A 19,803-nucleotide genomic window follows, 5' to 3' on the forward strand; every position below is an offset into this window, starting at 1 on the left:
ATCCCATCTCGTCTCGGTTCCTCAAAAAACCAAGAAACTCGCCGAGATCTCGCGAGTTCTCGAACTATGGTGTGGATAATAGACTAGGAAGGATAAAGTAAGTAATGACCATGTCAGAGCTGATTTGTGTGTAGCTCTAATTCATGATAAGCCATGTGAGAGTCATTTGAGGTGGCACGACCATGTTCAACGAATGCCTAGGGATGCTACAGTACAGAGGAGTGATTTGATTCAGATTGAAGGTACTAAAAGAGTCAGGGGCAGGCCTAAAATAACCATAGGAGAAGTGGTGAAGAAAAACATGCATAGCTTAGGCCGCGTATCATGTTTGAATTCAAATAGAACTGGTTGGAGAGAAAGGATCCATGTGGCCAACCCCATTTAGTTGGGATAAGGCTATGTTGTTGTTGTTGTTGTTGTTGTTGTTGTTGTACAACATCACCATGAACAGAATAACAGAAACTACAGCTGATAAAAAATTAGCTGTTAGCAGATCCAAAAATCATGACCCCAGATGAACTGCTCTACATCAAATTACTCATCCTTAGTTTCATAGTTGTCAAGGCAATGCCTAGGCGTCATAGTTGTCAAGGCGTCGCCTAGGCGTCCAGGCGCCTTGCTCTCGCCTTGATTTCTGGTGTCGCCTAGGCGACGCCTTTTCACCTTGCTTGTGTCACCTTGGTTTTTAACCTTCCATCGCCTAGGCGCCTTAACAACTATGCTAGGCGTCCAGGTGCCTTGATCGCCTAGCGGGCACCTTGGACGTCTTGTTGGTGTCGCCTTGCGTCTAGGTCCCCCTCCAACGCCTTGGGTCACCTAGACACCTTGACAACTATGCTTGGTTTTAAAAGTTTATTAAAACTATATTTTTAGATTTACATTCATTTTCTCCTGTAAATTTAGGGCCTTGGTAAGAATTCTTTCTCATTTCCTATCTTCTCGTCATTTCTTCTATTATTCTGCTACAAATATTCTCACCTTCTTCTTGGTCATTTTTAATGCTATTTGACGCTGTTTAAGTGTTTATCATGGGATATTCTCCAAGAACACTCTACAACCTCAACCAATTAGTGGGAGACATAAAGACTGACAACAAGCTAAGAGACTCATTCTTATCTCACCCAGTGGCCAGTATCCTATGACCCTTCCATAAACCATCCACCTTGTCCAGCATCAACTTTTTCCCTCTTTCTTCAAATGCTGATACAAACGAGATAAGCACACGTGCTGATCATTCATTCTCAGGATGACGTACATACCAATTACAAATCAACATTCTATAATAAGGATATAAATGTCCTAATGACATAATGCTATGGTGAATTGTCGAACTCAACAAATCTCAAGATACGGATATTGAACTGATACCTGATCCCAGTACTTCACCATCTCACATGCAAGTCTCCGTTTCACAGCTAGTGTGGCCTTGGTACTATGAATTGCCATCCCAAGTTGAATTTCAACACTCTGTCACGGAAGTAGGGAAAACATTGAATAAAAAACAGGCAAGACAACTCAAGTTTTTATTGAACTTTTCTCATAAAAAAATTAACAATTTAACTTTTTTACAAAAGCAAGAAACCTTCATTTGTAGCTCCTCCAGAAAATCGGCACTAAAGGCTCATATTGGTTTTGTTACTTAGCATAGTAATTGTTAAACTAAATTTCAAAATGCATACTCACCACAAGGAAACCAATCATCATTTATGTCATCAAAACATATTAGTTGAATGTGAAAAAGAAAAATATTCAGCAAACAGGCGCATAGTCAATCAGAAAATGAATATGGGGATTTTAAAGAAATAACAATGAATCAAAAGTATCCTTTTAAACAAAAGATCAATTGTAATCATTGCCTTTATTACAAAATGGAAGGAAAGAAATTACGTGTACTTATGGAGTAGAATTCAAGGTAAGAAAACACACGTAAAACAAGTGTGTGAGATTAGGAAATTTGAGACGAATGAACAACAAATCTAGACAGTCTAGAACTGGAAATAAATAAATTCATCGGTAGTACATAGGATAGCAGCAATTGGAGACACAATAAGGCAATCAAAAGAGAATTTTTACTCAATTAGTCATCAGCAATGGAGATTAATGACTCCACTATAAGAGTCGTTTATATGATTTTCCAACTTAACAAAAGATATGACGCCAGATACAGTGCACTAGTAGATTAGTACATGTATTGTTGGGCCAAAGGTTTGTTGAGTTAAATATAGTTCCTATTTGTCTTTTTATGGTCAGTGAAAAACAAATATTATTAAGGAAGCTTTCAGAGAGAGATATTGAGGTGTCTTGGCAAAAATATATATATATAAGCCAACAACATTTAAGAAAAGCTTTTGATTGACCTCAAAACAAAATAGCATGCAAAATACAAAGAATACAGAATTTTTTCGAAATGAGTGAAATGAAATAATCGAAATGTCACATTCATTCATATAAATACCAATTTCAAATCAAGTGGTCGAAACTGCCAAAATGAGGGAAATAAGCTCCCCTAATAAGATTGCAAAGAGACATTTAGGTTGAAACTTCAAGAAAGATGCAATTTCTTAAAACTTATCATCTTGGCTTTTTTTCTTTAATAGATTTCAGCAATGTTTGAATGCTTATACTAGAAAAATAGGGTGTGAAACCAAACTAACACTTTGGGTGTTTTTTTTTTTTTTCTGTAATTCTAATCATTCATATATGTGTATTTATGCTTAACTAGGCATCCCTTAGTATTTCCACTCATTTCCCTTCATTTCTCAGAAGTTACCAAATTTTGATCATTTCAACAGATTTTACCCATTTCGATGAAATATTTTGATTTCAACAGGGGTCAAAATGACCTATCCTGTCGAAATCTCAAACCTAGCTTTTGAATGAATTCTTGCCTATAGTTCAAATACTAATGTGTTCTTGTCCATAGATCAAGCACTAGTACTATGCAATAACTGAACTTAATTGGTCCAATCTTCCTCATTGTCCTGCAGTAATGCATACACAATTGTCATAAGCAATCAAAGTTTCTATACTACCCTAAGCAACCTCACTAATTCAAAGTTCAAGAAGAGAAAAAAGGTACAACCCAGGATCAAATTTTTAATGGCTAAGAATTGCCGCACGAGTTTTTATTCCTTTCCAGATGTTCCGACTTATGGCAAGGAGGGTCATCCTCCAAAATCCCAAGTTGCTTCTTAAGGAACAAATTCCAACAATCTCAATTAGAACAATAAATCATTTTGTTCTTATGAAAGGAACTACATAAAAGAGAAAGAACCACAACTAAATCTCACATGGAAATTCACAATGCACAAGGTGGACAATTGATACTCCATAAACAACACTAAATGGGACACACATTATTTAAATCTTCTACCCAAGGTTTAAAGTATTCTATATTGGGTATCATATCGGAAGGGTGATTTTAAGAGACATACTGTATCATATATTGTTGGTCCATTGGCAGTAGTTGTAAGGTGTTGTCATTGTTGGCAACCAAGTGCAAACAAATTAGGAGATGTTTTTCTTGGAAGTGTTTGGAAGTGTTCAGAGGCATTTTAGTCCTCTTACATCTCTCAGGGGCAAAATGGTAATTTGGCACAACTAATAAGCAAGTGACAGTACTCATTGAGGTGATGGTAGTGTGTTGGCATGTGTTTATGTGCCTATTCCTCCTTATTTTGAGGAGAGAGAAAGTGGAGAGAGAAAATTGAGGTGGGACCCACATACTGTGGACCCCACAAAGAGTGTCCAACATGGCTGAGGTGGCAGCCAAGTGGTCGGACAGTGATAAGGTGGAAGTGATGTGGCTTGGTATTGGTGTAGACAATAAGAGATGAAAATTGGAGTATTTGCTACACTTTGCAAAGTATAGCATAAAAGTCTCCCATACTTAACCAAATTTTTGGCCAAGTTTTCAAATGTACTCTCGGTTGGTGACTTTGTGTCTCAGGGGTTTGATTTGTAATTTATCAAGAGTTTGGTCTACAGTGACATGGATAGTGGAAGCTAAGGATTCATTCATAAATGACATAAAGCTGAGATTCTGAGAAGGGGTTATGTGCAATTGTTTGAAAGTTACAAAGCTAAGCATTAAATGAATGCTTTGTTACCTTTATGGAGATCCTATATAATGGAATCCTATTGGTTATTGGATAAAGTGAAAAGATATGACTTGAATCCAACCTCTAGGAATCCGAAATGTGGCATCTACTTTATGAAGCTTGACTTTTTGTAAAGCTCTACAAGCTTGGGATGCGTTCTACGTACGCTCTTGAGATTCTAATCTTTGAGCATCCATTGGTTCATGCCTTGGTGATAGTGACAAGACTAATGACCCTTCTGACACCATATCTACGGCCATCAATGCACCTCATTGTCTTGCTCCAATCTGACGGTCCACATTTAATACAATCTGTGCACCTCCATGGTCCCTTGATTCCATGCTTAGCTAAAGCTTGGTACATGTGCATAAAAGATTCCAAATGGAATTTTATCATTGGCCCATCTTTGAAGCTTCATATCTTGGCCGTCCGATATCCATTTTGGGTAAATCACCTATCAAAATTCTCAGCAAAATACCCTCTACGTCCCTGCATCAAAAGTACTTAAAGAAAAGACTCAAAAAAAAAGGGGAAAAACGTGGGAGAAGCTTGAGAGAGCTTAGGTGAGGAGTTGAAGAAGCTTGAACTTGATTTTAATGGAGATCTTGATTGAAGTTTGATGCTCTTCTTCACTTGGAAGTCAGATTGACGGCATTTATGCATCGGTTGTTCAAAGTTTAGCCTTCCAAGAGCATTGGTGGAGTACTTCAAGTCGTTTAGTCCACTTTGGTAAGCTCTAAACCATTTCCTTTAAATTGTAAGTAGCTTATGAGCTTGTTGGGATGAACTTCATGAGCTACATGTGATAGTTTTTTTTGGGAATGGTAGTTTTGGTTGTATTTTCTCAAGTTGTAAGCCTTGTTGAGTTGATGCTCAACAGGTGTTTGTGAAAATTACTTACATAGTTGTTGCTATTGTAAGGGGGGGTTGTAGCCCTTAACAGTGTTGGGGCATTATTGGAAGCAGGAGTAGGGGCTCCTGGACTGTTGTTGCAGTCAAATTGTAATTTGTGTTGAGTGTTGGGTAATACACGAAGCCCAGGGTTGGGCATTACCCCGTGGATGTAGGCTTAAGCCGAACCACGTATATCTGTGTGCATTGTCTTGTGGATTTGGAGTACCTTTGTTTTGCAGGATAGGCATACGCCCTAAGTAGGCCAGACCATTTTCGGTTGGAGGTTAGGGGTGTATGTGAACTGTAGCCGGTAATTACGGAGTGCTTCGGCCGGTGGTGTTTACAAGGACAGTTGTGTGGTTTGTCAAGACAATTTTGGGAAGATTTTTATTGAACACTGATTCACCCCCCCCCTCTTAGTGTCAGCCTGGGAACATCAAGTGGTATCAGAGCAGCAGGTTCCCCAGGGAGTTAAGCTTTACCGCTTTAGGTATTTGACACAGAGATTGACAATATGGCTTCACATGACAGTCATAGTGGACATGGTAGTAGGATTCCGTACTTTGATGGCACTAGTTACAACTTACAACTTCTGGAAAATCAAGATGGAAGCATATTTAAAGTCTCTTGGCTATGGTGTGTGGCTAGCAGTGAAGAATGGCTATACTCCACCTACCACAGACATTGTTGTTGAATCTGAAATGAAGAAGTTAGAAAATGATGCCAAGGCACTGAATGCTCTCCATAGCTCTCTATCTACAAATGAGTTTGCAAGGGTTGTAGGTTGTGCAACATCTAAGGAAATATGGGACAAGTTGCAAAGTATACATGAAGGTGATGAAAGGATTAAAGAAGCAAAGCTACAACACTACAGGGCTCAGTTTGAAAGTCTAAAGATAGAAGAAGAGACAATTGATGTATTTATGAACAGGGTGAATGAAATTGTCAACTCCATCAGAGGCCTAGGTGAGCAGATTACAGATGCAGTTGTAGTAAAGAAAATCCTTCGATCTGTACCTGAAGTATACAATGCCAAGGTGTCGGCCATTGAGGAATCAAGGAATCTAAATCAGTTGAGTTTAATGACTTGCATGCAAATTTGACAGCCTATGAGATGAGGATGGTTAAGCCCAAAACCATAAGTAAAGAAGCAGCCTTCAAGACTCTAAGCAAGATGAAGAGTTTGAAAATAACTGAAGGAAGTGATTCTGAAGACTCAAATGATGAGTTGATTGCCTACCTTGCTAAGAGGTTGAAGAAGGGACATAGTAAGTACAAGGGAAAGCTTCCCTTGAAATGTTTCAATTGCGGTGGTATAGGACATTTTGCTTCAAAATGCCCTAAGAAAGGCAAAATCAACCTCTCTGATGATGAAGAAGAAAGTGAGCCAAAGAAGGAAAAGAAGAAGTATGTTACTAGGAAGAAAAACTACTTCAAGAAAAAAAGTTTGATGACAAGGAAAGACAATAGCACTTCTGAGGAAGAATCAGATGAAGAAGAATCTGAAGATGAGAGATATGAAACATTGTTTATGGTCTACGGAAGCAACACCTCTCACAAGAGTTATGAAAAATCTGATGAAGAAGAGGAATTTGAAGGTCAATGTGACCTTGAGGCTGAACTATTTCATGCTTTAACAGATCTTAAAAAAGAAAGAAAGAGGAACAAGAATTTGCAAAGCAACCTTGCAGAATCACAAGTAGAGATCACCCAGTTGAAGTCTACTATTGAAGAACTAGTCAAGACAAATGATGACATGAGTCTTGATCTCACTTCAAAAGTTGAGGCGTGTGCTATATTGGAGGATCAATTATTATCTCTAAAATCTGAATTTGAAAAGACTTGCAAGATGGATTATCTTACAGCTGCTACTTCATCTCCACCAGCTTCAGTGTTGAGTTCTAAGGGAAAGGAAGTTAGCATTCAAGTGAAAGATAATTCCACTGACAATGTTGAAGGTAATGTCTTGGATGAAATCTTAAGTTACCAAAGACCCCTACAAAACAAGACTGGACTTGGATATGAGAAATGCAACACATCTGGTGTTGTTAAAACAAAAGGACAGGGAACTGCAAACAATCCTGTGAGGTTTGTGAAGGAAAAACAGAAGAGTTCAAGATCTGAGAAGACTGCTAAGAAGAAGACTAACAGTGATGGTTACACTACAGTTAATTACCAGAGGTACATGGGACATTTAGGTAACACTTGGCAGAGACAGAACTACTTCTATGGCTATTGTTATGGTTGCAACAGCTTTGGTCATAGGATGGTAGATTGTAGAAGACTAATTAAGCCTATGACAATTACAAGTAGAAACATGTTTGCACCATTAGCACAGGAACCTGTTAAGTGCTACAGATGCTTTAGGTTGGGTCATGTTGCTAGAAATTGCAACACATTGCTTCCTTCTCAAATGCAAGCTAATAGAAGGATTGCAAGATTTCCCCAACAAGAGCAACAACAAAGAAGAAAAGTTAATGGTAAGAAGAAAGGAGGGAAACCAAAGCCCAAGCCTATTAGTGTGGCCGAGAAAGCTATTTGGGTTGAAAAAAGGAGAGATAACAACAAATCTCTAGTAGTACAGACAGCTTTTAAAGCACACAGTAGGTTATCTCCTTGGATCTTGGATAATGGTTGTTCCTCCCATATGACAGGTGACAAAGCAAGATTCCTAAGTCTTGAACAAGTTGACAGTGGCTCAGTGAGATTTGGCAATAATGATGGTGCAAAAATTGAAGGAAAGGGTCAAGTCAACTTAAGTCAAAGCAAAATCAAGTCAGACATTGTTTTGTATGTGAGTGGACTCAAACACAACCTACTTAGTGTAAGTCAAATTTGTGATGATGGAAATGGGGTGATATTCACAAAGGAGGGTTTTGTAATCAAGAAGGCAACTAGTGGAAAGACAATGGCAAGAGGTACAAGAACATCTAGGAACTTGTATGTGCTTAATGAAAGATTTGAAAGCAATTGCTTATTAAACCAAGAAGATGAACATTGGTTATGGCATCGAAGACTTGGGCACCTAAATTTTAAGAATTTGGCCAAAATCAGCAAAAGTGAAGCAGTTAGAGACCTACCAAGGATTAAAATTCCTAAAAATCATGTGTGTAGTTCATGTCAAAAAGGTAAGCAAACCAGGGCAACCTACAAGCCCAAGGAGCACCACTCAAGCAAACCTTTAGACCTAATTCACATAGATTTATGTGGTCCTATGAGAATCCAAGCCACTGGAGGTGAGAGATACTTCATTCTGTTTATTAATGAGTACTCAAGGATGACATGGGTTACATTTCTCAAGGAAAAGACCGAGGCTCTGGATGCTTTTAAAGTGTTCAAGAAGAGGGTTGAGAATGAAACTGGAAAAACTATTAAATGCTTAACGTTAGATCAAGGTAAGGAGTTTACCTGGAATTTATTTTCTGCCTTTTGCAATGAGAATGGAATTCGAATCCAACATTCTGCAGCCAAAACCCCTCAACAAAATGGGGTAGTAGAGAGGAAGAACAGAACAGTTCAAGAGATGGCAAGGTCTATGCTAGTTGAGAACAATGTTGCAAGAAAATTTTGGAAAGAAGCAGTATTCACCTCTGTCTATATTCAAAATAGATGTTCTTTGAGACCTCATGAGAACAAAACTCCATGTGAACTATGGATTGGGAGAAAAGCTACAGTTAAGTATTTTAGAGTATTCGGTTCCAAGTGTTACATCAAAAGGAAGGATGACAACCTAGGAAAATTTGATGACGGGGCAGATGAAGGAATTTTCTTGGGTTACTCTTCAAAAAGTAAGGCATATAGGTGTTACAACAAAAGACTGTGCAAACTGATTGAGAGTTCAGATGTGAAAGTAGATGAGACACTACCAAACTCAAAGTCAGTACAGTTAGAACCAGATTTTGAAGAGCCTATTGATGTTGATGGAACAGTTGAGGCAGAGGTAGAAAAGAAAGATGATACTGACTCAGAAATTCAAGAATCAGAAGCAGAAGTTCACAAGGATGGTAGACCTAAAGACAATAAATGACTAAAAATACATCCCTCACACCAAATCATTGGAGATATTGATGAAGGAATAAAAACTAGAAGAAAAGCAAGAACTGCGGCTCTTTCTTTGCTATCACAGGTAGAACCCAAAAATGTTCAAGAAGCTTGGAGAGATGAACATTGGGTAAAAGCCATGCATGAAGAGCTGGACCAAATTGAAAAGAACACATGGGAGTTGATTTTTAGGCCAGCTGAGAAAAATGTGATAGGCACAAAATGGGTCTTCAAAAACAAGTTGAATGAAGATGGAGTGGTTGTGAGAAACAAAGCCAGATTGGTTTGCAAAGGCTATGCCCAGGTGGAAGGGATAGACTTTGATGAAACATTTGCACCTGTTGCAAGGATGGAGTCAATCAGGATGTTTTTAGCATTGGCAGTGTACAAGGGCTTCAAAGTCTATCAAATGGATGTCAAGTCAGCATTTCTGAATGGCAATCTTGAAGAAGAAGTTTATATTAAGCAACCAGATGGATTTCAACTGGGAGATGACCCAAACAAGGTGTGTAAATTGAAGAAGGCACTCTATGGTTTGAAACAGGCTCCAAGGGCATGGTACTCTAGGTTAGACACATATCTGCATCAATTGGAACTAAGGAAAGGTAAGGTTGACAGTACCTTGTATGTGAGGACAGAGGACAGTGGCCAGTTGGTGGTTGTGGTATATGTGGATGACATCATCTTCGGGGGTCATTGTGATGAGCTATGTCAACAGTTTGCAGAGAAGATGAAGAAGGAGTTTGAAATGTACATGCTGGGGGAATTATCTTACTTTTTGGGTTTGCAAGTAAATCAAAAGAAGAATGGCATCTTCATCTCCCAAACAAAGTATGTCAAGGAGATGTTAAGAAAATTTATGATGGAGGATAGCAAACCAATAAGTACCCCCATGGTTGTTGGTTGTAAGCTGAGTTTAAATGATGAGTCAGCTTCAGTGGATCAAACAAAATACAGGTCAATAATTGGGAGTTTACTGTATCTGACAGCATCACGACCTGATATAATGCAGTCAGTTTGTTTGGTTGCAAGGTTTCAGTCCAATCCCAAGGAGACACATCTATTGGCAGTTAAGAGGTTTTCAGGTACATTAGAGGCACAATGGAATATGGGTTGTGGTACCCAAAAACTGAGAATTTCTCTCTTACAACATTTTCAGATGCAGATTGGGCTGGGAGTATAGATGACAGAAAAAGCACTAGTGGTGATGCATTCTTTTTGGGAAAAAGTTTGGTGGCATGGCATAGTAAAAAGCAAGAATCTGTTTCACTTTCTACAGCTGAGGCCGAGTATATTGCAACAGCGGCTAGTTGTACACAAGTATTGTGGATGTAAAGGTAGATTTCAGATTTCGGTCTTTCAAGTGATGGACCTGTGACTATTATGTGTGACAATATGAGTGCCATCAACATTTCCAAGAACCCTGTGCAACATTCAAGAACCAAGCATACTGATATTAGATATCATTTCTTGAAAGAAAAGGTCACATTGAATGCAGTGAGATTGGAATTTGTGTCTACAATTGACCAAGTAGCTGACATCTTCAACAAGCCACTCCCAAAAGACAACTTTGAGAGGCTTCGAGATAAGCTTGGGATGGTTACTTATGCGCCACCTTAGGTGGTATTGGTGCAGGGGGAGGAAGTGTGTGCATAGAACACCAACTCTCCATAAGATAGGAAGATGCAGTGGGCACTCCTATGATTGAGTCTATACAAGGAGAGCTCTCATGAAGGGGGAGTTCCGTTACCCTTTGTATTTGTTATCAAAGGGGGAGAGAGACTGCCCTTGTGGTCGTTGCCAACAATTCCAAAGGGGGAGATTGTTGGTCCATTGGCAGTAGTTGTAAGGTGTAGTCATTGTTGGCAACCAAGTGCAAACAAATTAGGAGATGTTTTTCTTGGAAGTGTTTAGAAGTGTTCAGGGGCATTTTAGTCCTCTTACATCTCTCAGGGGCAAAATGGTAATTTGGCACAGCTAATAAGCAAGTGACAGTACTCATTGAGGTGATGGTAGTGTGTTGGCATGTGTTTATGTGCCTATTCCTCCTTATTTTGAGTAGAGAGAAAGTGGAGAGAGAAAGAAGAGAGAAAATTGAGGTGGGACCCACATACTGTGGACCCCACAAAGAGTGTCCAACATGGCTGAGGTGGCAGCCAAGTGGTCGGACAGTGATAAGGTGGAAGTGATGTGGCTTGGTATTGGTGTAGACAATAGGAGATGAAAATTGGAGTATTTGCTACACTTTGCAAAGTATAGCATAAAAGTCTCCCATACTTAGCCAAATTTTTGGCCAAGTTTTCAAATGTACTCTCAGTTGGTGACTTTGTGTCTCAAGGGTTTGATTTGTAATTTATCAAGAGTTTGGTCTACAGTGACATGGATAGTGGAAGCTAAGGATTTATTCATAAACGACATAAAGCTAAGAAGGGGTTATGTGCAATTGTTTGAAAGTTACAAAGCTAAGCATTAAATGAATGCTTTGTTACCTTTATGGAGATCCTATATAATGGAATCCTATTGGTTGTTGGATAAAGTGAAAAGATATGAGTTGATTCCAACCTCTAGGAATCCGAAAAGTGGCATCTTCTTTATGAAGCTTGACTTTTTGTAAAGCTCTACAAGCTTGGGATGCGTTCTACGTACGCTCTTGAGATTCTAATCTTTGAGCATCCATTAGTTCATGCCTTGGTGATAGTGACAAGACTAATGACCCTTCTGACACCATATCTATGGCCATCAATGCACCTCATTGTCTTGCTCCAATCTGACGGTCCACATTTAATACAATCTGTGCACCTCCATGGTCCCTTGATTCCATGCTTAGCCAAAGCTTGGTACACGTGCATAAAAGATTCCAAATGGAATTTTATCATTGGCCCATCTTTGAAGCTTCATATCTTGGCCGTCCGATATCCATTTTGGGTAAACCACCTATCAAAATTCTCAGCAAAATACCCTCTACGTCCCTGCATCAAAAGTACTTGAAGAAAAGACTCAAAAAAAAAGGGGAAAAACGTGGGAGAAGCTTGAGAGAGCTTAGGTGAGGAGTTGAAGAAGCTTGAACTTGATTTTAATGGAGATCTTGATTGAAGTTTGATGCTCTTCTTCACTTGGAAGTCAGATTGACGGCGTTTATGCATCGGTTGTTCAAAGTTTAGCCTTCCAAGAGCATTGGTGGAGTACTTCAAGTCGCTTAGTCCACTTTGGTAATCTCTAAACCATTTCCTTTATATTGTAAGTAGCTTATGAGCTTGTTGGGATGAACTTCATGAGCTACATGTGATAGTTTTTTTTGGGAATGGTAGTTTTGGTTGTATTTTCTCAAGTTGTAAGCCTTGTTGAGTTGATGCTCAACAGGTGTTTGTGAAAATTACTTACATAGTTGTTGCTATTGTAAGGGGAGGTTGTAGCCCTTAACAATGTTGGGGCATTGTTGGAAGCAGGAGTAGGGGCTCCTGGACTGTTGTTGCAGTTAAATTGTAATTTGTGTTGAGTGTTGGGTAATACACGAAGCCCAGGGTTGGGCATTACCCCGTGGATGTAGGCTTAAGCCGAACCACATATATCTGTGTGCATTGTCTTGTGGATTTGGAGTACCTTTGTTTTGCATGATGGGCATACACCCTAGGTAGGCCAGACCATTTTCGGTTGGAGGTTGGGGGTGTATGTGAACTGTAGCTGGTAATTATGGAGTGCTCCAGCCGGTGGTGTTTACAGGGACAGTTGTGTGGTTTGTCAAGACAATTTTGGGAAGATTTTTATTGAACACTGATTCACCCCCCCCCCTCTCAGTGTCAGCCTGGGAACATCATATATTCATATCGGAGAGATGCAAGATACGCTAAAGATAAATATGGAAACACTTTAGAAACATATAGATATGCTTAGGATACATGGGAAATATTTTTTTGAAGCGTAACACACCTTAAATAAACAGTAATTAGGTTCTACCAAAGGACATTAAGTAGTTGGACCCAATATCCACCATCTGGAAGAGATTAGCCCTGGGTATATGTCAAACATATTTAATTCTAAAGAAGACATATCGTGACCTTCGATTCTCTTTCTCACTTTTTTATTTGCTTATGTACAGATTTTTGATACATCAAGATGCATGAAATCAAATGCATATGAATAACCAAAAAGAAAGGAGGCTGAAGTCGATGGAAACCCCAAAGTCCCACTCCCACACACTTCCTCTGTGAGACCAGTAGAAGCAAATCTACAAATGCATTGTGTGGGGCACACGTGTGTCCATACTGGATTTCACGTGAATCCCCGAGATAAGCCCCTTCTTGTGAAAAGATAGTTGTTCCCCATCAATTTTAAAATTACCAAGCTAACCTTTGATACTTCTCACTAAACCCCTCTATAAATTTCTAAGGTATTGATGAAATCGTTCTGGTTGATGTTTACGGAATTTACTGTTTGGGTTTCTGAATTTGGTTTTCAAGGAAGGTTTGGGTGTGGACATGTTGTAGACTTGTTACTTGGTAAGTCGTCGTCTTCCTTTTCTTCTGCTCCAGTGGCAGCCGGCTACTGTTATGGAAGCGGCAGCTACTGGTAACTCGGTAAGTCGTGTTCTTCCTTTTCTTCTCCTCGAATGGCAGCGGCTGATGCGCCGCCTTCTTCCTCTCCTCTTCTCTTCCTTCTTTTTCTTCCTACTCTGTCTCTGTTTTGCAGAGACATATCAATAGTATTGACAGTATCGGGTTGATACACAGATATATACATATGAATTTGAATTCTCAAAATGATACCACACGAACTTCTTTTCCATCCATTTCTCTATGCAAAGAATCCATCCATATTCCATACCACACGAACTTCCTTTCTATCCATTTCTCTATGCGAAGAATCCATCAGAAAACCAAACAACAACATAATCGCCTGATATAACATTAAATATCAGATGGAATTGCTTTCTAGTATACTCAATCATGCCCAAGGGAAGGAATACTGGAATAGTTTTATGAGTACAAAACATATCATATAAATTCATCAGTTCCCTAAAATACAGAAAAAATAAAATAAAATATCTGACAAAAGATGCATAGAATCAAATATTACAAGACCAAAGTATGAGCTGCTACCTGGCCTAAGGCTTGCAAGCAAAGCGCTCGGAGCACACCTTCTGCTAGGTCCAATGTAAGACTACCCCTACAGTTACAAGAGAAATATAGGAGTCAGGCAAAAATTTGTTAATCAAGCATTTTATCAAATAGGAAGACATACTACAGCTTCTGACCACGGGTTTAATGAAGATGACACCAAAAATATCAAAATAAGCATACCTGAGTTCAGAGGGCAGCTGAGGAATAACATATCGGACAGCAAAGTCCAAATATCCTGCTGCCCTCAAGAAAACATCAATAGAAGTACGTCTGCTCTCTACTACAAAAAAAAAAAAAAAAAATTCATATTTGTTCTCGGATCAATGGACCGAAGGAAGGGCATCATGAAGTACAAAGACAGTGAGTTGTATTGGGTAGCTACTCTATCTCTCCCTGAGACAAATTAAAGGAATATATACTAAAATTAATCAAATTAAAGTAGATCAATAAAGATAATTGATAAAACCAAAGATCAACCAACAGATGTTGAACTAACTTAACACAGAGATAATTTGAGCACTTATGTTATTTATTCCCACAAATTTTGAATAAAACAAAAGTGATAACAATAAACCTTACATCCATAGCATGAACTCAATTTGAACTAGCTGGATTCACAAAGAAGAGGTTAACTATTTCAATTTTCTCCAGTAATTTCATATCTGACCCAATAGCTTTTCATAATCCCTTGATGAGGTAAGCTAGGCTGAAGTAACAAACACTGGCAAACCTAAGGGAAACCAGAATTACAGTGAACCTTAAGACTGAGAAATAGGGCAGGGGCAGAAACTGAAGAGGATTAGAACTAACAAACCATAAATCTGATGGGGCTTAAACTAATATATAATAGAGATCTTAATGGGAGGAGTATAAGGTTAAAATATCAACGAAAGCTGATAGTTAGATTAGGAGAAACAAGCAAGAACAGAAATATGAAACTAAAGAGACAGAATTAGAAACTTGAAGAAAAATAATTAGAACTCACAAATGGCTATTTGGATGAACACCAAACTTGGATCAAATGTAGAGGTGCAGGAGTAGAATAACATACTAAAATTTGGAAGCCATCCAAACACTGATTAAGGAGATACGCATGTCTGAAGTTCTGAGCACAGAATGGACCGGACAGAAAATCGCATGAAGGTATACTTGATGAATCCTGCAGAATATGAGAAGAGAAACACGAGCAACAATAGGACTAAGAATAGGACACAAAATAGAGGTTAGAAATCACCAATATGGGCCACGCCCCTCGATGTAGACAGATACTGGAATTCTCCAGAACAGCAAAGGAAGAAGAAGATGATGAGAAGATAAATCGGGGGGATATGACAAGGGTTTCACCACCACTGGCCTGTGGTAAAAGCTTCACCACTTGGACAGAAGCTGAATCACTATAGCAGTGCGCACACACTTACATAGAGCACAGTTTTCTCAAGCATCAAAATTATGGGCTAGCTGTCCATTTATTTATAATAGCCAATGGCCAGAATACAGAAATAGAAACACTCTATACGTGGAGGGCTACTTGGCTGCCAAGGAAACACTAGAATAGAATCCTTCTAAAAAGGATCTAAAGCTATTACATATTTACATGGAAAATAGAAAGTAATCAAAATAGAAACTACTACTCAATTTTAACTTTACTAAGTAGCTATGACCTTACTGTGACGTGATCTGATCTCCTTTGCTATTGGTGCTATTAGTCAATTTATGCAATCACCTCAGAAGGCTCACTGGGAGGCTGCGTGTCATATTCTGTTATATTTGAAGGGAGCTCCAGGAAAAGGATTCACTTATCATCCCCATCAGAGTGTTGATCTGGCTGGACTCTCTGATGTTGACTGGACTAGATCAGCTAGTGATAGGCAATCTACCAAAGGATATTGCATATTTGTTGGTGGCTATTTAGTTACCTGGAGAAGTAAAAAGCAGACAACTGTGGCTATATCTAGGGCTGTAAACGGATCGGATTCGGCTCGGATAGGGCTATATCCGCATCCGCATCCGATTAGCTATCGGACGGATTCGGATAGTGCTAAACGGATACGGACACAGATATGGATCAAATATTTTATCCGTTTACATGTAAATATAGCTTTTCGGATAGCTATAGCCTATCCGTATCCGCATCCATTTAGCTTTCGGACAGATTCCGATAGTGCTAAACGGATCCGGACACGGATACGGAAACAGATTTCGGCTATTCATTTACGCCCCTGACTATATCCAGTGCTGAGGCTAAGTGTCAAGCTATGGCTCACTGCAGCCGAGTTGATGTGGTTGAAATCATTGCTTCAGGAGTTGGGTTTTCCTGTCATGTCTCCTATGAAGATGTATTGTGATAACCAGGCAGCTATCTATATTGCTAGTAATCCGGTGTTCCTTGAAGTTGACTGTCACTTTGTACGGAATGTCGTCATGAACAAGCTGATTGTTACTCCATTCGTTTCTTCTGCAAATCAACTGGGTGATGCTTTTACGAAACCTATATTTGGTCCTGCTTTCCGAAAAGTATGTTCCAAGCTGGGCATGGAGTGACTTGTATGCTCCAGCTTGAGGGGGAGTGTCCGTATCATAGCTTGGCGTTTTGTTTGAGGTTTTCCTAGTTAGATTAGGACTTATCTAGTTTCTTATTCTCTTAGCTATGTAGCTTGAATTGTTTTGTCTCTAAGATTACTACTTGTTCCCTAAGTTGGATTCCTAGTAACTATCTAAGTTGAAAATTCTTTTTTTCATTATTATAAATACAATCAGTGGGGGAGCTGCTGGGATATAGAGCCTGAGTGCTATTCTCAGCAGTCTCACCCTCTTCTCTCATTCGCTTCTCTCTCTTTCTCACTATGGTTACTGGTATTCAGCCAATGGTATTGTAACACTGGAAGTTTTAAATTCTGATCTATCATTTCTAGTCTTGCCAATCTTCCATTTGAACCCATACCCAGAGACACTAACCTTTTTTTTTTCCGTGGTTGCACAATATTGAGTTTTGTTCCTTGGTTTACAGTACAATTTTAATGGTATGCGCCACTCACATAGCACTCTCGCGACACTTCTGTACTTCATTTATCTTGCTCTTATTTTATCCCTCATTCAATCTCTCCTCCTTATTATTGAATAACCGAGATCAAAACTAAACTATAAGAAACAAGAACAAGGGGGGAAAAGACTATTCTGCTAAGAAGAAAGAAAGGTAGAAATCCAAAAGCAGAGAAGAACAAAAAAAGATTGCAAGAATAAAGAATGAAATAATAAATCATTTCACAAAATAAATAAAGAAGCAATAAATCCTTCAAAAAATGAAAGATGAGATAAAGAAGCCATCTTCCCGGTATCCTAGCACGAATAGAAACTTAAGATCATACTACCCAATGGTCCCACTGGATACAAAAAGCATTCATCTGTAATGCTCTCTTGAGACTAGCTTGCATCCATCATTTGATGAATCAATTAGAAAATGTGATCGATTAGATGGTTAGGAAGTTGATTAAGTTCAATTCAGGTATATGACATCTTAGGTGGTACCTGTCAAAGGGTGGATCCCAGAAAACTTTTTATCTTTGTGTGCATAAATGAAGGCAACTAATGAAACTTCTTATTATAATGTACATACTCCTCATATGTGCTTTGCATATGTACTACAACTGTAGCAGAGGCAGCAATTATGTAACTTCATCCAACCGTCAGGTGATAAGTATCTATACAATATGAACTGTACAGCAGAGGCAGGGAGGATAGTAACTTCTGCTTCGTGTCCAGTATTCTATATAGCTAGGGTATTTTCCTAGTTTATGATTTAAATAGCAACAGTGTGTAGTCAGAATCTACAAGTTCAACTAATACAATACACCAAGTCCTGGTTTCATCCATGACAAAGGTTTAAATAAATCCAGTAAACAAATTTTTGTGGAATATCCTTTCATCCCAATATAACATGCATAACAAAAGATAAACAGCAGACAGCCTAGTAGTGAAAGTAAATACCCACCTTCTGATACTTTTGGCTGATAGCCATCAGCAGATGCTTTTGGGAGCAGCAAAAAATTGGCTTGCAATAAGGATAGCATAGCCATCAAGTGTAAAACTGATAATACTTCGTACCAAGCATTTGAGATGCCTGTTTCCTGCCAGAAGAAGGAAGTAAATGTAACAGAAGTCCTTCTCTGATTAGAAGAAACAAATTTCAGAAAAAGGGTCCCCAAGTATGGATTGATATACTGATCCCACCTGTGCTTCATCTTCCTGATTAATCCAGACAAATTGTACCTTGTGTTGTAACTGGCTTCCTGAACAACAGAATGAAGAAACCATCAGGACCAAACCAAAGTATATAATATCAAAGTCTACAAATTGAACTGCCACTCCCTTGTAAACCCAAAAAAAATTTAAAAAAAAATCTAGCATATGTATATTCAGATCAGAATGGCTGAAAGAATAGGAACTGGTAATTTGGTTCTTCATGGAGACAATTATCAAAAGTCATTTTCAGGTTTCCTATTCTCCAGCCAATCTTCCTTCAAACAAATAATCTTTCATAAGCATGTAATGTTATAAGTTCCTCTTGTCGCGAGAGCACATAGTGCAATAATGGTTCCTTATCAAGGCTTAATATTCAAGTTGTAGGTTACCATCTTTGACTAGCCCTAACAATACCGGCAAGTAATCCTCAAGAGCCTGTTGAAGATCAGCCAATGTTGAACCTCCTGCAGACAATTACACATGATATATAAGTAAATTTTACACCTATAACCTGAATCACCGCAGGCATCCAGTATATCCCATCTAACCATGTTGTGTAGCTGTTTTCCTTCTAGGTTTTGTTGCCACTGGTGCCTCTTGGCCAGCCATGACCACTACTCGAGTTCTAAGAGCTGAGAGACGCTCCACTAAACTCTTAGACAAGCTACCACTAAGTGGCTGAGAGAAGTCCACAGATTTAGGAATCCGTAGTCCAGGCACAAACACGACCACCTCCCCCACATTTCCTGGCCTTCTTCTGTGCCCACTGGAATATGTTGGTGTTGATACCAAACATCCCATGTCCTAGGATTTGATTCTGCCAATGCAAAACAAAAACAATTTTCTAGAAGAAGTAGCAAGATTATAAAAGAATGGCAATACAAATAAGAGCAGTAGGACAAAAAAATTAGTGATAAATGAACTTTTCTCACACAATTTAATGGTGACTTGGAACAGTTCTGATAGAAGGAAAATTGGATTTTAAAACCCTATATTCAAGGAAGTTGGCAATAATCACGAACAAAGTTCAAAATACAGAACTTTACGGTTAAGAAGATTAAATAAATGCCAACCAAACCGAAGTAACCTTCTCACTAGTAATGATTCAGATGCCTTTTAATATTTTAACACATGTCTGCCTAAGGAACTCTCCTTATAAGACCCTGACAAGGAAACAAATATATAAGAGAAACATGTCCTCACCTTGTCCCTTCTCAGAAGATAAACCAAATCGTCAAAACTTCTCTTAATCTCTGCACAAACTCTTACAAGTCAGAACAAGAAAAAGAAAAACTGAAAGACAATCAAATCACACCAATCGTGTGGCAAGAGAATCTTCTCAACTTCCTCCTAATCTGATTTTCATCCCCAGAACATTGTTTCGTTGCTTTCAGGCAATCAACTGCATACGG

General features: G+C 38.8%; 1 protein-coding gene across 2 annotated transcripts in view; it reads right to left on the minus strand.

Annotated features, from left to right (window-relative positions):
* Positions 1-19,803, minus strand: part of LOC122645868 — an 82,039-nt gene that overhangs the window by 61,372 nt on the left and 864 nt on the right. Inside the window, exons 2-9 of one of the 2 annotated variants that reach the window (XM_043839264.1) lie at positions 19,595-19,644; positions 18,940-19,208; positions 18,781-18,855; positions 18,380-18,438; positions 18,141-18,276; positions 14,333-14,432; positions 14,132-14,198; positions 1,369-1,467 (exon numbers count right to left, since the gene is read on the minus strand). In XM_043839264.1, the coding sequence (XP_043695199.1) occupies positions 1,369-1,467; positions 14,132-14,198; positions 14,333-14,432; positions 18,141-18,276; positions 18,380-18,438; positions 18,781-18,855; positions 18,940-19,192 (789 nt within the window). In that variant the 5' untranslated portion in view covers positions 19,193-19,208; positions 19,595-19,644. The remainder of the gene's footprint in view (positions 1-1,368; positions 1,468-14,131; positions 14,199-14,332; positions 14,433-18,140; positions 18,277-18,379; positions 18,439-18,780; positions 18,856-18,939; positions 19,209-19,594; positions 19,645-19,803) is intronic. The other variant, XM_043839265.1, reaches the window with a different exon arrangement.

This window comes from Telopea speciosissima, chromosome 11 (genome assembly GCF_018873765.1).
Source record: "Telopea speciosissima isolate NSW1024214 ecotype Mountain lineage chromosome 11, Tspe_v1, whole genome shotgun sequence".
Lineage (NCBI taxonomy): Eukaryota > Viridiplantae > Streptophyta > Magnoliopsida > Proteales > Proteaceae > Telopea > Telopea speciosissima.